The 15,104-nt window shown below is 47.2% G+C and overlaps 1 protein-coding gene across 1 annotated transcript; it reads left to right on the forward strand.

The window, feature by feature from the left end:
* The first annotated feature begins 1,371 nt into the window (after nucleotides 1–1,371).
* On the forward strand, nucleotides 1,372–13,487 carry Lurap1 (leucine rich adaptor protein 1). The gene is made up of 2 exons (XM_057785508.1): nucleotides 1,372–1,694; nucleotides 9,044–13,487. Exons 1-2 carry the CDS (start codon nucleotides 1,497–1,499, stop codon nucleotides 9,557–9,559), a joined length of 714 nt encoding a protein of 237 aa, XP_057641491.1. The 5' UTR covers nucleotides 1,372–1,496; the 3' UTR covers nucleotides 9,560–13,487.
* The last annotated feature ends 1,617 nt before the right edge of the window (nucleotides 13,488–15,104 follow it).

Below are 15,104 nucleotides of genomic sequence, written 5' to 3' on the forward strand. Positions count from 1 at the left end.
GAGAAATGGCTTAGCAGTTAAGAGTACAGATTGCTCTTACAGTAGGACCTAAATTCAGGTACCAACACCTGTATTGGATGGCTCACTATTGACAGTAACTACAACTCCAGGGGCTCCAAGACCCTCTTCTGACCTCGGGGGGAATCTGTACTTATGTGTATATTTTCACACAAAGACACATACATGTAGTAAATCAATAAGTAGAATCTAGAATTATGAGTAGTTAAGCACACACACACTACAAACAACAAACTGAAAGTGGGCTGCCTTTGGGAAGTGGGCCCCAGGTCTGAAAGAGCAGAGGGAAGAGGCGCATTTCATTGTAAATCTTCCCGTAATGCTGGGAGAAAACAGTTTTTCATGGCCGCTCCTTACCTATAGAATTAAGTCCAGACAGCTTAGAAATATACCCTTGTTACTACTCAGTGTGGTCCTCAGAGCAGAAGCATGGCTGTCCCCTGTAGCATCTTAGAAATGCGGACTCTTGGGACTGGAGATGGCTCAGCAGGTAATAACACATAACTGCTCTGAGAGAGAACCTGGGTTCAGTTCCCAGCACCCGTTTTGCACAGCTCACAACTGCTAAATCCAATTTCCAGGGATCTGATGCCCTGCTGTGGCCTCTAGGCACCTGTACTCGTGTGCACATACCCTCAACTTACGCAAACATGTACATGTAAGTAAAATAGAAAATAAATCTTTGAATAGGACTTTAATCCCTGTACTGTTGAGGCAGTGGTAAGTGGATCTCTGTGAGTTTCAAGGCCACCTATCTTACATAGCAAGTTCCAGGCCAGACAGAACCAGTAAGACCCTCTCTGCACCCTCACCCCCCTCAAAAAAGGGCAATGCAGTATCTAAGGCCCTAACTTCATGAGGTCTTCAGATGACCCATATTTAGTCAAGTTTAAGAAGCACCTCTTTTTTTTTTTTTAAGACCCTGTAAGCGCAAGAGCAAGACCGTGGGGATTCCTTGAATTTTAATAATGGTTTCTTCTCAATGGCCAGGGGAATTGCCCTTCTATTACTCCTTCATTCTGATTTCTGGGCACTGGGAGGTGTCTGTGAGCTGGGCAGCTATATTCTAACTCCTGTAACCGACACAGTTATTAGCAGAAAGACTTCCAAACCCTCTGCAGCCCTGTTAATTCTGACTGAGGCTGTGTACTTTTCATTCAGCAAACATCTTTTTAGCTGTCTGCTGTGTGTTTAGCTGGCGTCAATGTAATGAGAAAGCACTGAGCTTCCTTTGAGGTCTTCAGTTCCAAATCCAGTCGCATGCCATGCACGGCTAGAAGTTGTGTGCGCAACTCTCGGTATCTTTCTCTACCCGACTGCGCGGCTTTTCTGAGCGTTACGGCGCCCTCCTCCTGCCCCCAGCGCGGCGCAGGCGGGGACCCACCGGTTTCGCTCCGCGTTCGCGGCAGAGAAGGGAGGACCCTAGGGAACTGGACCTCCGCGTCTGATCTCCCAGCCCTATTTTGGCTTGGGCCCACATGGAGGGGACTGCAGAGTCCCAGACGCCTGACTTGCGGGACGTGGAGGGCAAGGTGGGCAGGAAGACCCCGGAAGGGCTGCTCCGCGGGCTGCGAGGCGAGTGGGAGCTGGGAACCTCTGGGGACCTGCTGCTCCCTGGGGCACCCAGCACCGGCCACAGCCTGGGGGACAAGATCATGGCGCTGAGGATGGAGCTGGTGAGTGTGGGTGCTATAGGCCACGGGGACAGGGACGGGGTCCTCAGTATAAGGCCATTTGTAGGGATAGGCTCAGGTTCCCGGAGTTAGGCTACAGAAGAGGGAGGAGGGTCCCTCCTAGATCAGTCCATATACCCTAGGTTGAAAGTGGAGAGAAGTGACGTCTCATTGCATGACCTCTCACTCCCAAGGGTGAGTGAAGGGTTGAGAGAGCCTGAGAACTGGTGTAGAAGGCACAGCTCTTGGAACTTTTCCCTGCCCAATAATCGGGAGGAGGGAGGCCAGGGATAAGTAGTACAAAAAACTTAGTTCAGCGCAAATTCTTCCCATTAGCATCTGGGGCCGTCAATTTCCTAATACCCCATTATAAGGCAACTGTATTCTATCCACTCCTTCAGCAAACTGGGGAAAGGTTTCATTCCTAAGGCCCCAGGGTGTTTTGAAACTGCCTGCATTAGGGGCACACTAAAAACATGTCTCTTTCCTAAGCTTCGCATCAGCATGGTATTAAACATTCAAAGACCTTAACAGAGACAGCAACAGAGTAGCAACACACAGTTCGAGTTGGTCCTTCACCTGGGATTCAGTCTCCTTTCAGACTCTTGGGGAGAGGGGAGGAAACAGCAGCACCCCGCCTTCCCTGGAGCTGTTGGTCCAGATTCTGAGCCAAAAGGGCAGCTGGGCCCCAGCGGGCTCCCCCAGGGCCCTGATTCCGGTGAAACAGATGAATTACACCTGCTGCCACTCTGCAGCCAGTTCTGGGGAATTGAGGAATTGCCAGCTACTCCTGGGCTCAGAACCAGAAGCTGTGACGTGCCCGTTAATAGGTCTTCCTGGGGCCCCACTGTGTGCCCAACCTTGTGTCAAGCAGATCTGGAAGGGTGGAAGGAGAGACACAGTCGACTTCTAAGGCCAGTCCAGGGCTCTCCTTCTATGTTTAGAGAGCCTCCTGGGATGAGGATCAGAGAGGATCCCAGGGGGCAGAATATGAAGGCTAAGTGTGCTTGGTCTTGAAGGTTGTAGTTGAATGCCAAATTCTCCAGAACAGGGCTGACTGTACTTACCTCAGAATGCAAACTGTTCAAGGCATAGAGAAAGCCTACCTACTTTGTCCTTTGAAAACTATGTTGTTTTGTTTCGGTGTTTTGAGTCTATGTAGCTCAGGCTGACTCCCAAACACATATTCCTCATGTCTCACTCAGTCTCTTGAATGCCGGGATTATGAGCATGTGCCACCATACCCAGCTAGAAATTAAATTATACTGGGAATATAAGCCATGTATCAGTGCCCAGCGTGATACATGATATTTTTCTCTTTAAAGAAATTTAAGAAAATTTATGTGTAGGAATATTTGCTTGCGTGAATGTGTGTGTACCACATGCATGCCTGTTGCCCATGGGGGTTAGAGAGCATCAAATCCCTTGGAGCTGGAGTTACGGATAGTTCTGAGCCACTATGTGGGTGCTGGGAACCTAACCTGGATCCTCTGTAAGAACCAGCGCCCCTGACTGCTAAGCTGTCTCTCCTGTGCCATTTCCCCCCTTCGAGGTGCTGAACCTAGGGCTTTGCGCACACAGGGCGAGTGCCGTGCATCTGAGCTGTACCACTCTTCCTTCTCACTACCCTTCGTGCTCAGCTAGAGAAGCGCTATTTTATATACGAACTGAAGCAGTTGCCCACGGTCACTCAAAAAGTAGAGTCAAGATTTGAGCCCCGATCATTTGACCACATTGATCATGAAAACCTGTTTTGTGCCGACACTTTAAGCACATTTCATGTCACTGAAATGAGAAAAGTTTCAAATGTCCATGGGCTTGTTTCTCATGCAGGAAATCTGGAGGCAGGCCTAACCTCTGACTCTCATTCTTTATAAACTCTAGGGAAGTATATTTGTGTTTTTTTAAATATTTATTTATTTTTTTTTTTGGGGGGGGGGTTCGAAACAGGGTTTCTTTGTGGCTTTGGAGCCTGTCCTGGAACTAGCTCTGTAGACCAGGCTGGTCTCGAACTCACAGAGATCCGCCTGCCTCTGCCTCCCAAGTGCTGGGATTAAAGGTGTGCGCCACTATCGCCCGTCTTATTTATTTATTATTGACACGGTGTTCTGTCTGCATGTTTGCCTGAGAGGGCACCAGATCTCATTATAGGCAGTTGTGAGTCACCATGTGGTTGCTGGGAATTGATTTCAGGACCTCAGGAAGAGCAGTCAGTACTCTTAACCTCTGAACCATCTCTCTAGCTCCTTAACTTCTGATTTTAACTTTTGGTCTATCTGATAGAGGGTCTGAGGCTTCCCATGAACAGTGTTTTGGAGACCAGAAGAGGGAAAAGATCCCTGTCAGGCTCCTCTTTCCCTCCTCAGGCCAGGAGAGAATTGATTTCTTCCTGTACTCTGTTCTAACCACGGTTTACTGAAGCACAAGGGCGGGGCAGGAGATTTGAGGCCAGGAAGGCCGAACTGACCAAAGCCATCTAAGGTCTGTCCTTCATTTGCCTTCATTTGCTCCTCTCTCTCTCTCTCTCTCTCTCTCTCTCTCTCTCTCTCTCTCTCTCTCTCTGCTCTCCTCAGTAGTAGGAGCAAAGGCTTGCCCTTCAGGCCAAGGTCAGTGCTACTTTTAGCTTTCTACTCTCGCGTTGTTCCCTAGTCTGAAGCCGAGTGAGGGAAGAGCCAATCTGAGTGTGGGAATGGCAAGCAATGGCAACCCCTTCGTCTACCCAAAGAGGTGTTGCTATGAGAAGCCACCTCCATGGCGCAGTTGGTGAGAAAGCATTAGTCAAGGATGGGGGAAAGGCATGAGTTCAAACCTTGTCTCCACTTCTGATGTATTGTGTTGTCTTAAGGAGGGTCCTATCACTTCCTTGTCCTTATGGTTTTTTGTCCTTTGACGGAGGAAATAAAGGAGTAATTGTGGAACTAGACAACTGTTAAGGACTTTTATTTTAGTGACAATAGTTAATCCCAACAGTCGGTTACCAGGGATCTAGAAATGGGTCTTCAGGCTTTTAACCTGAGACCTAATTTGGGTTGAGCAAAGAGGGAGCCTTGCCCAAGACACCTGGGCTGGGCAGAATCTGATCTACATAGAGGGAGGAGAAGGGAGCCTCCCGGGGAAAGAAAGCATTGGGTGGCCTCTATTTATCTTCTGCTCTGTTTCCAAAGAGATGGCATGAAATGAGTGTTTCTTTTTCTGGTGAGAAAGCCTTTTGCTTCTATTCTGGGGGGATGATGTTGTCACAGTCAGGGAATCCCACTATCGCAGGATTAAAGAATCTGGTGCTCTCGTTGGTTTCCTAAGCAACACAGTAAACTCAGCCTCTTGAGAATCACACAGCTGAACGAAAGGTGCTTCCGTGCAACCTTAGGCAGAAAACCTGCAATGAGTTGGGCGGGAACTGCTCTCAGGGAGCTGATGACTTGGGATGGGGAAGGAGGAGACAGACTGGGGCTTGTGCAGGAAGAGAAATGCTAGGCATGGGCTCTGATGGAGAGTGCTCGCTTGCTTGTATGCAGAAAGCCCTGAGTTGAATCCTAAGAACTACATAAAACTGGGTGTGGCATGGCATGGCTGTAATCCTAGCACACAGGTGAGCCAGCAGGATCAGAAGTTCAAGAAAAAAAATGCTGGGCCTGCCTCCCAGAAGAGCTGACCTGGAGTGATGTGGTGTCAAATGTCCTCCATTTAGAATCAGAGGACAGTACATCCTCTGGCTGGAATCTTCTCCCCACTGGTCAAGTCCATGTCTCTCAAGCGCATGTCTTTCATCTAGGTTTGGGTTAGGGCCCTCCAGGTACTCACAAGTCTCTGAAGCATTGTTTTCTCTACCATTTGCCGCATGGAATGAAAAATATATAGCTTTATTACTTTTCTTCTGTGTTTGAGTGTTTTCAGTGTTTATGTGTATGTGTGGACCACATGCATGACTGATGCCTGCAGAGGTCATAAGAGGGCTTCATATCCCCTGGAACTGAAGTTAAGGATTGCCATTAGCTTATAACGTGGGTGCTGGGAATCGAACCCTGGCCTTCAAGAAGTGAAGCCATTCATTGTGGCACATGCCTTTAGTCCTAGCACTGGGGAGGCAGAGGCAGGTGCCCTGCTAAGTCATCTTGCTGGCCCTCCAAGTCCTTTTTAAAAAAAAAATATATATATATTTTCTTTTTGCATAGCTGGATGGTGGTGACCCATGCCTTTAATTCCAGCACTTGGGAGGCAGAGGCTGAGATAGGGTTTTTCTGTTTAACAGTCGTGGCTGTCCTGGAACTCGTTTTGTAGACCAGGCTGAACTCGAACTCACTGAGATCCACCTGTCTATGCCCTCCCAAGAGCTGGTATTAAAGGTGTGAGCCACCACCAGCTGACTAAAATATCTTTTTATTATGAGACAAAACAGTTATCTGGGATGTTCTTGAATTTGCAATCCTGCCTCCATTTCTTCATTAGCTGGGATTACAAATTTGTGCCACCAGGCCTATTTCTATATGAATGTATTAATTTGGCTAAAAATTAAACCAAATAAGGGTTGGAGAGATGGCTCAACGGTTAAGAGCACTGGCTGCTCTTCCAGAGGTCCTGAGTTCAATTCCCAGCAACCACATGGTGGCTCACACCCATCTGTAATGAGATCTGGTGCCCTCTTCTGGTCTGGCATGCAGACATACATGCAGACAGAACAAAATAAATATTTAAAAAATGTTAAACTAAATAAATCTAAATTTACAAGCAATAATATACCAAGTATGGTGGCACACTCCTTTAATCCCAGGACTTAGGAGATGGACAAGGGTCATAATATAACAGGCATCTACTGATATGTTTATTCTCTCTGAACACTGCAAAGCGTAGGGGCAGGTTCAGACTTGTGCTTGAGAAAGGTTAACTCAGTACACTTGAGGTGGGAGGGACCTCTGGAGGTTATACTGTAGTTCACACTTCCGGAAGACTAAAGGGAAACTAAAGGCCCCAAATCCCCAGCATTGGGATTCTGACCCTGAGCTCTGCCTAGCCCTTCTCCCCATTGGGCCTTGTCACCAAGGGAACCAAGTTAGCACCCTCTTGATTCCTTAGTTCCCATCTCCTTTTGGCCCAAATTGTTTCCCCGCTGACACCTTAGGAGAGCTAGCCTTTGGTTTCTAAGTTACACTGGTGAGTCTAGATTGGTGGAATAGTTTACTGTTGTTTAACTCTGGCACAGTGGCTGTGCCTTAACCTACTGCTACTTCAGCCAGCAATTGCAACTCCACAGTACAGCCTGATGTCCCAACAGGCTTTGTGGCTACCGCTAAAGGTAACCTTAACTAAATCTCTATCATTCTTTTTATAAATTCGAAGACTGGGGTGAAAACATGTTAACTCAGAGAGACTGGGTCACAACTACCTAACCTTCTTTCTTTACTGGTGTCTCCAAAAGACCCATGCTTCCACTCTGCCAAACCATAAAAAATTGGGCCACTCCAAATCCCTCCCTACTACTTCCTGTGTCTCTCTATCTCTCCTGGATGCCCTCTGATGCTCTATGATTACTTTCTGTCAACTAGATGCTAACTCAGCCTCCTGACCCAAGGTTAATTTTATTTAATCAGCGCAAATGCAAATTCAGGGTTCACAGTATGACGGAATATACCCCAACAGCTTACCTTGAATAGGAAGTTTGAAGCCCAGTAGAGTGGATTTTGGATTCGTGTGTGCACGCATGTGTGTGCATGCATGTGTGTGCACATGTGTGTCTTGTGTTGGAGACTGGACGGGCTAAGCAGGTACTCTGCATTAACCCTAACTCTGAATTTGTTAGTTTTGTGTTTGTTTTTTTTTTTTTTTTTTTTTTTTTTTTTTTTTTTTGGTTTTTCGAGACAGGGTTTCTCTGTGGCTTTGGAGCCTATCCTGGAACTAGCTCTGTAGACCAGGCTGGTCTCGAACTCACAGAGATCCACCTGCCTCTGCCTCCCGAGTGCTGGGATTAAAGGCGTGCGCCACCATCGCCCGGCTTGTTTTGTTTTTCTTCAGTGAAGAGTTTTACTGAGATAAAGGGAATGGGGAGAGAGAGACTGAGAAAGACAGAGAGATGCCGGGAGGAGAAGAGAAAGAAGAGAGACAGTGATTTATTAGTTCTTACACTAGCCTCAAACGCCTTTAAAGTTTTAAAAGTATTTATTTTTATTCATGTGTTTATGCATGTTTGTGTGTATCAAGGTCAGAAGAGGGGACTGGATTTTTTGGAGCTGTAGTTTAGAGGAGGCTGTGAGTCACCTCATATGGAACCAAGCTCCAGCCCTCTGCAAGGCTTAACCAGGAGTCATCTCTCTGGCCTCTGGCCTCAAACTCTTATTCCTCCTACCTCAGCCTCTTTATTTTGTCCATTTTTTTTTGTTTTTGTTTTTGTTTTGGATTTTTTGTTTTGTTTTGTTTTCTTTTTTTTTTTTTTTTAAAGATTTATTTATTTATTGTATACACAGTGTTCAGCCTCCATGTATGGCATCAGGCCAGAAGAGGGCACCAGATCTCATTACAGATGGTTGTGAGCCACCATGTGGTTGCTGGGAATTGAACTCAGGACCTCTGGAAGAGCAGTCAGTGCTCTTAACCTCTGAGCCATCTCTCCAGCCCTTGTTTTGTTTTCTTGAGACAGGGTTTCATTGTGTAGCCCTGGCTGTCCTGGAACCAGGCTGCCTGCCTCTGCCTCCCAAGTGTTTCCTCAGCCTCTTAGGTGCTAGAGCTATAGGCATAAACCATCACAACCAGTTTTGTTTTATTTTCTTTCATTAATTTTAAAACAGGGTCTCATGAAGCCCAGGCTGGTCTTGAACTGCTGACATAGCTGAGAATGACGTAGAACTTCTGATCCTCCTGCTCCCATCTCCTGAGCGCCTGGATTACAAAACTATATCACCACACCTACTTTACTGGGTGCTAAGGAACCCAGAGCTTAGTGCCTGCTAGGCAAGTGTTCTCCCCACTGAGCCGTGTCTGCAGCCCCCGAGCCTCGTATTTTAATATTTAAGTACGTGCCTGACAGCATTTCAGGAACCCTTGCTCCCGGGCTGTGAAGTGGGTGGTGGCTTATTTATTTATTTAATTTATTTATTGTTTTGTTTGAGACAGGGTTTCTCTGTGTAACCTTGATTTGGCGGTCCTAGAATTTACTCTGTAGACTAGGCTGGTCTTGAACTCACAGAGATCCATCTGTCTCTGCCTCTCAAGTGATGGGATTAAAGGCGTGCGCCACCTCCACCTGGCTGTCTGTCCAGGTTTACTAAAATTGACGTGTAGCTGACTGGACCACAAGGTCAGGGAAACACCTGGGAAACTCACAGTTTAGAACCTGGAACTAATTTGTCTTCTCACTTCTTCAGGCTTACCTTCGAGCTATCGACGTGAAGATCCTGCAGCAGCTGGTGACCCTGAACGAGGGCATCGAGGCAGTTCGTTGGCTGTTGGAGGAGCGGGGAACACTGACCAGCCATTGCAGCAGTCTCACCAGCAGCCAGTATAGCCTGACAGGTGGAAGCCCAGGCCGCTCAAGGCGGGGCAGTTGGGACAGCCTGCCAGATACCAGTTCAACTGACCGGCTGGACAGTGTCTCTATTGGCAGTTTCTTGGACACTGTAGCCCCCAGAGAGCTGGATGAACAAGGACCCCCCGGGCCTTCCTGTCCTGAGATTGACTGGGCAAAGGTTATACCCAGTGAAGCCAGGACTGAGGTGGACGTAACATCCACCAAGCTAGGGAGCTTAACGGCTCCTTGGAAGCTCCCAGGAGAAGAGCTTCAAGGTGGACCACCTGAGCTATCGGAGGATGACAATGTTAAGCAGGGCTTTGAGGCTCACTGGTTCTGGGGACAGTGCCAGGATGATGTGACCTTCTTGTAAAAACTTCCCTACCTATTTGTGCTTTGTGGCTCTTTCAACTTGTGGCCCAAGTCTCTCTCAGTTTTCCCTCAACCTCCAACTAGACAGAAGCTATACTGAAATCACTTACCACAGAAGCCTGGCTTCTCTCTCTGCTCCCTGGAGAGCCTTTGCATTTATCTCTCAATTATTGGGTCCCTGGAGCTATTTCCATAGAGATATTGACTCTAGAGAACTAGCCTGTGGCTCCTGATGTAAGGGTATCCCACACCCTTCCCCAGTGAGGTGAAGGTTTATGAAATTTAGGGCCTCTAGGACATCACTGAAGAAGAGATGGGGGAAATAATCTCCTCATCCAAATCCTAGGAGGCTGGGATGCCTCATAAACGATGGAGAACTGGGGAGGGGCGTTCAGGTCCAAACCTCCATGGGTTGGCACTCTGACATGCCTTTGGAGTTGGGAGAGGAACCCTTTGCTGCCTGCTGAGTGATGTCATTTCATGATACAGGGAAGAGTGCTTCCTCTATAGCAGTCCTGGTTGGTGTGTCATAGGCCTGTATGGAGGGTTCCTGAGTCCCCGTTGTCCTGCCATTGCCTCCTGTGAGAGGGAACACATCGCTCCTCCTGCAGATCTCTGTGCTGCTTTTACCAGGTTCTCCTTTCAATCATGGTGTTTTCATCCGTTTGGTGCTGTAATGATATTCTTACCGGGTGGTGAGAAACTCAGAGGCCTCCACCTTGGCTCTCAAATCTGCTTAGCTCACTTTCCTGGAGACCCTGTCTGGCCCTGGCCCTGGCCCTGTTTCTTACCTCCAGATCCATCTGCCAGGAGTTTAGCTTGAGCGTCTTCACGTCTCAGTGTCCTCTTTCGGCCTCTGCATTTTTATGTGTCTCTCGTCCCACTGTTGTTTGGAAAGAAGGAGAGTGAATTCTCACGGTTCTGGGGACACTCTCAGATGGTGGGATGATCTTGTCATCTCTGACTCTGCTCACCCTTCCCTCATCCTGGCCAGCTTCCACCATTTTGATCATAAGAATGCCTTTCTCAAGTTGAAACACAAGGAATCCCCTTGTTTGAGCTACAGTGTGGGAGTGTGGCAGGAAAAGACAGAGGCCCTGTAGTTCCTGGGCCTTATTGCGGGGAATAGACTGTTAAGTACTTTAGGGCAGGCCTATGACTCCTGGACTTGAGGGGTAAGTGGTGCTGACTCTAGGGTTGGATCCCAAGACCCTAGCTAAGTACACTGGTGAAGAAATTCAGGCAAATCGCCATTCTGGGCCTCAAGGAAAGGGCAGGCCCAGAGAAGGGAGTGGCAAATGCTGTGATTTATACCTAAGTAAGCTGGGCACTCAGAAGGCAGAGGCAGGCGGATCTCTATGAATTCCAAACCGGCCAAAGATATATACATAGTTAGACCTAGTCTCAAAAAGCAATCAGAGCCGGGCGTGGTGGCGCACGCCTTTAATCCCAGCACTTGGGAGGCAGAGGCAGGCGGATCTCTGTGAGTTCGAGACCAGCCTGGTCTACAAGAGCTAGTTCCAGGACAGGCTCCAAAAAACCACAGAGAAACCCTGTCTCAAGAAACCAAAAAAAAAAAAAAAAAGCAATCAGAGCTGGCTGGTGGTGACTCACACCTTTAATCCCAGCATTTGGGAGGCAGATCTCTGTGAGTTTGTGGCTAGCCTGGTCTACAGAGGGAGTTCCAGGGCAGCCAGGGCTACACAGAAAAACACTGTCTCCAAAAACCAAAACACAAACCAATAAAACAAAAACAAAAACAAAAACAAAACCAGAGTGATTTCTTGGAGATTAGCCCTTTGAGTCCCAGGTAGCTGCCCTGTCTTTCCAGGGCCCCGAAACTGGATTATACTGGAGGGGAAAGGGCGATCTTTGTTCAGGGGACCCTCCTGAGTTGAAGGAGTCTTCCCCAAAACAGTCTTTTTCTGCTTTCCAGAAATTTCATTTTGGGGAAGGGAAAGAAACCATATTGATTGTACCCTCTCTCCTGTCTCCCCAGCCCAAACACCTCAATAGTTTTATAGCCACCAAATCCTACAGCAGTTCGGCCTCTGGCTTTCCTATCTATAGACCTCTCCTCCCATGTCCTCAAAGTGATCGCTATGTCTACAGCGACCTCAGCTTCTTTTCCGCTGTAGCTGGACTTACTCACCGTGCCCCATAGTTCTGGGACTCCTGCTTTCTTTTCCTCAGACTGGAATTTCAGATGCCTTGTCTCATTCCACACTCTGAGCCATCTATAGTGTTCCTTGGACAACCAACCACCTTTCCTCATTGAAGATACTGTATTCTGTTTCTGAGTTACATTTCATCAGCTATAAATTTAGGAGCTGAAGAGGTTGCCTGCCTCCTTGTGGCCATTATGCAACACTGCTGGAGTTGCTGGGTGAAATCTCCAAGTTTAAATGGAATTCAATCTAGCCTTTCGAGAGGTGGCATAGATTTGCCCATTTCTGCCTGTTGTGAAACTGTAGCAATGGCCTTGATAGAGAACCTACTACCCAGTCTACAAACCGCCTCCATCTATAGTCACACTGCCCGGCCTGCAAACCCACAGCTCCATCTGTAGTCAGACTGCCCGGCCTGCAAACCCACAGCTCCATCTGTAGTCACACTGCCCAGCCTGCAAACCCACAGCTCCATCTGTAGTCACACTGCCCAGCCTGCAAACCCACAGCTCCATCTGTAGTTACACAGCCCGGCCTGCAAACCCACAGCTCCATCTGTAGTCACACTGCCCGGCCTGCAAACCCACAGTTCCATCTATCTGTAGTTACACAGCCCGGCCTGCAAACCCACAGCTCCATCTGTAGTCACACTGCCCAGCCTGCAAACCCACAGTTCCATCTATCTGTAGTTACACAGCCCGGCCTGCAAACCCACAGCTCCATCTGTAGTCACACTGCCCAGCCTGCAAACCCACAGTTCCATCTATCTGTAGTTACACAGCCCGGCCTGCAAACCCACAGCTCCATCTGTAGTCACACTGCCCAGCCTGCAAACCCACAGTTCCATCTATCTGTAGTTACACAGCCCGGCCTGCAAACCCACAGCTCCATCTGTAGTCACACTGCCCGGCCTGCAAACCCACAGCTCCATTTGTAGTCACACTGCCCAGTCAACACCTCAATGCCCAAAGGAACTGAAAACTATTTTTCTCATTGTAAGATCTGAGACCTACCTGGATAAGGTGGCACACCCCTGGCCTGTAATCCCAGCACTTGACAGGTGGATACAGATTAGGGGTTCAAAGTCATCTTCAGCTACATAGCTAGCCTGGAACCTGTGGGCAATCCTTCTGCCTCAGCTTTGAGTGCTGTAATTAGAAGTGTGAGCCACCACACTTGGGTTTGAGTATCCTGTCTTAATACCTTTAGACTCTAGTTCATCATCTGAAGAATCCAAGAGTCACAGAAAATGTATCCCTGGTCTTTCCTACATGTCTCTAGGCTGCCTGGATGAGGCTTGGTTGTCTTATTAGTGTGGACTTTTATGATTATAAAAGGAGCTGTTTGGGAGCTCAGAGAAGTGAGAGATGCAGAGACACAAGAAGAAAGGGAAACGGTGAAAGTCTGATCTCTGAACTCATTAATGCCAAGATTACTGGTAGCTGGGGAAACAACCTGGGAGGGGGAAGATGGGTCTGTCCAGGGGACCCGAGACCATGGAAGAGGTCAGGTGTTGTATTTCAAGGGAGCTGGGGGAGGTTAGGCTAAACCTTAGGTTGAATGGAAGCTGAGTGGCAGTTTCAGTTAGAAATATTTGGGGTTACAGTGAGCACAAACACATTGTGGTTATTGTGCCAGGTTCATGCTGAGTATTCAATTGCACCCATTCAAAGAATAAAGAATGTGTGTGGGCCCACAAGGAAATGTAATGCATAAAAAGAAAATTAACCTGGTTTATACATTAAGCATTTTAAAACATTGTTTCTTTTTTTTTTTTTTTTTTTTTTTTTGGTTTTTCGAGACAGGGTTTCTCTGTGGCTTTGGAGCCTGTCCTGGAACTAGCTCTTGTAGACCAGGCTGGTCTCGAACTCACAGAGATCCGCCTGCCTCTGCCTCCCAAGTGCTGGGATTAAAGGCGTGCGCCACCACCGCCCGGCTTCTTTTTTTTTTTTTTTTTTTTTTTGGTTTAAAACATTGTTTCTTAATCCTATAAACAACCCCTTGTTACCAACATAGTGCTGAATAGAAATTTGCTAATTTCAGATCAGTAACAAATAAGTTACGGTACACATGAAAGTCAGTGTGATTGTAAGGTCTTCCGTGAAATCCATGGCTCCCCACTAAGCCCCCACAGCTACTCTTTTCTTACTCTCTTAGGAGATCAGTGGTGTCTTGGTTTGCTGTTGCTGATGTAATGGATTACCACAAACTCTAGTGACTTAACAGCCAGTTAGGCTGGGCATGCTGGCACATGTTGGCAATCCGAGCCCTCAGGGGCGGGGGCAGGAAGGTTTGAGGCCAGTCTCAAAAAAGGAGTCAGACTTGGGTGGGAGGAGAGCTTCTGCAGGCTGAGTCCCTGACAGTCTCTCCTTTCCAGGACCACTGTGTCCTGCTCCTCCAGGTAGAGGTAATTACATTCCCAACAGACTAAGCCAGGCCCTCCCTGGGACTCACACACGTCTCCCTTTTTAAATGTTTTTTTTATTCCTTAGTGGTTAATTATTGTTGATTCTAGACCCATTTTTTCTTTTTTTAGTTCCTGATCCCTAGTCTCAATCTTCTCTTGGACATAGGCATACACTCAAATGTGTCAATATATGTTTGGAAATGTATCTTTAAATATATATGTGTATAATATGATTCTGGGATTTTACATGTTTTAATATGTATATATAGTGTACTTTGATAGTAAAGTAACTTCTCTAATGACTTGCTCTTATATTTCCATGACTTAACACAATCTAAGACTTATTTGTCAGTAATTTCATGGAGTATGGATATTTCTGGTTGGAAGCTCTCCTCCTCCCTGCCCATGTTAGGCCCCACGCTCTGTCCAGTTTCAGATGGTGAGATCCTGACTCTTGCACCATAAACTTCCCCACCAACTTTTAAACCAAGTTGTTTTGCCATCCACTGGTGATCCTTTTATTTCACTGGGATTACAAAACTATCATTTCCTGACACTATTAGTATATCTTTATTTATTAGCTATAATTCTGTACAGAAAAACTTCATAGCTCAGGACCATTTAGTTACCCTGAAATAAAGTTCATACCAGAATAATAAGACAGATGTTTATGTGTCTTCCATTCCCCATACCAACCCCCTTCTTTTCTTGAGAGAGCCTCACAACTCACTATATAGCTAAGGCTGATCCTCAACTCCGGATCTTGCTTCCATCTTCCAAGTACTAGGATTATAGGCCTACACCACAATACCTGGTGTTACAAAATAAACAAAACCCAAACAGGGTCTCACTGTGTGGTCCAGGTTAGCCTGGAACTCAAGGATCCTCCTGCCTCAGGCTCCTGGCACTAGGAGTCCATTCGTGTACTACCATGCCTTTTTCCATGTCGTTTTCGAAGTAGTAATGGTGTT

This window comes from Chionomys nivalis, chromosome 11 (genome assembly GCF_950005125.1).
Source record: "Chionomys nivalis chromosome 11, mChiNiv1.1, whole genome shotgun sequence".
NCBI classification, from domain to species: domain Eukaryota; kingdom Metazoa; phylum Chordata; class Mammalia; order Rodentia; family Cricetidae; genus Chionomys; species Chionomys nivalis.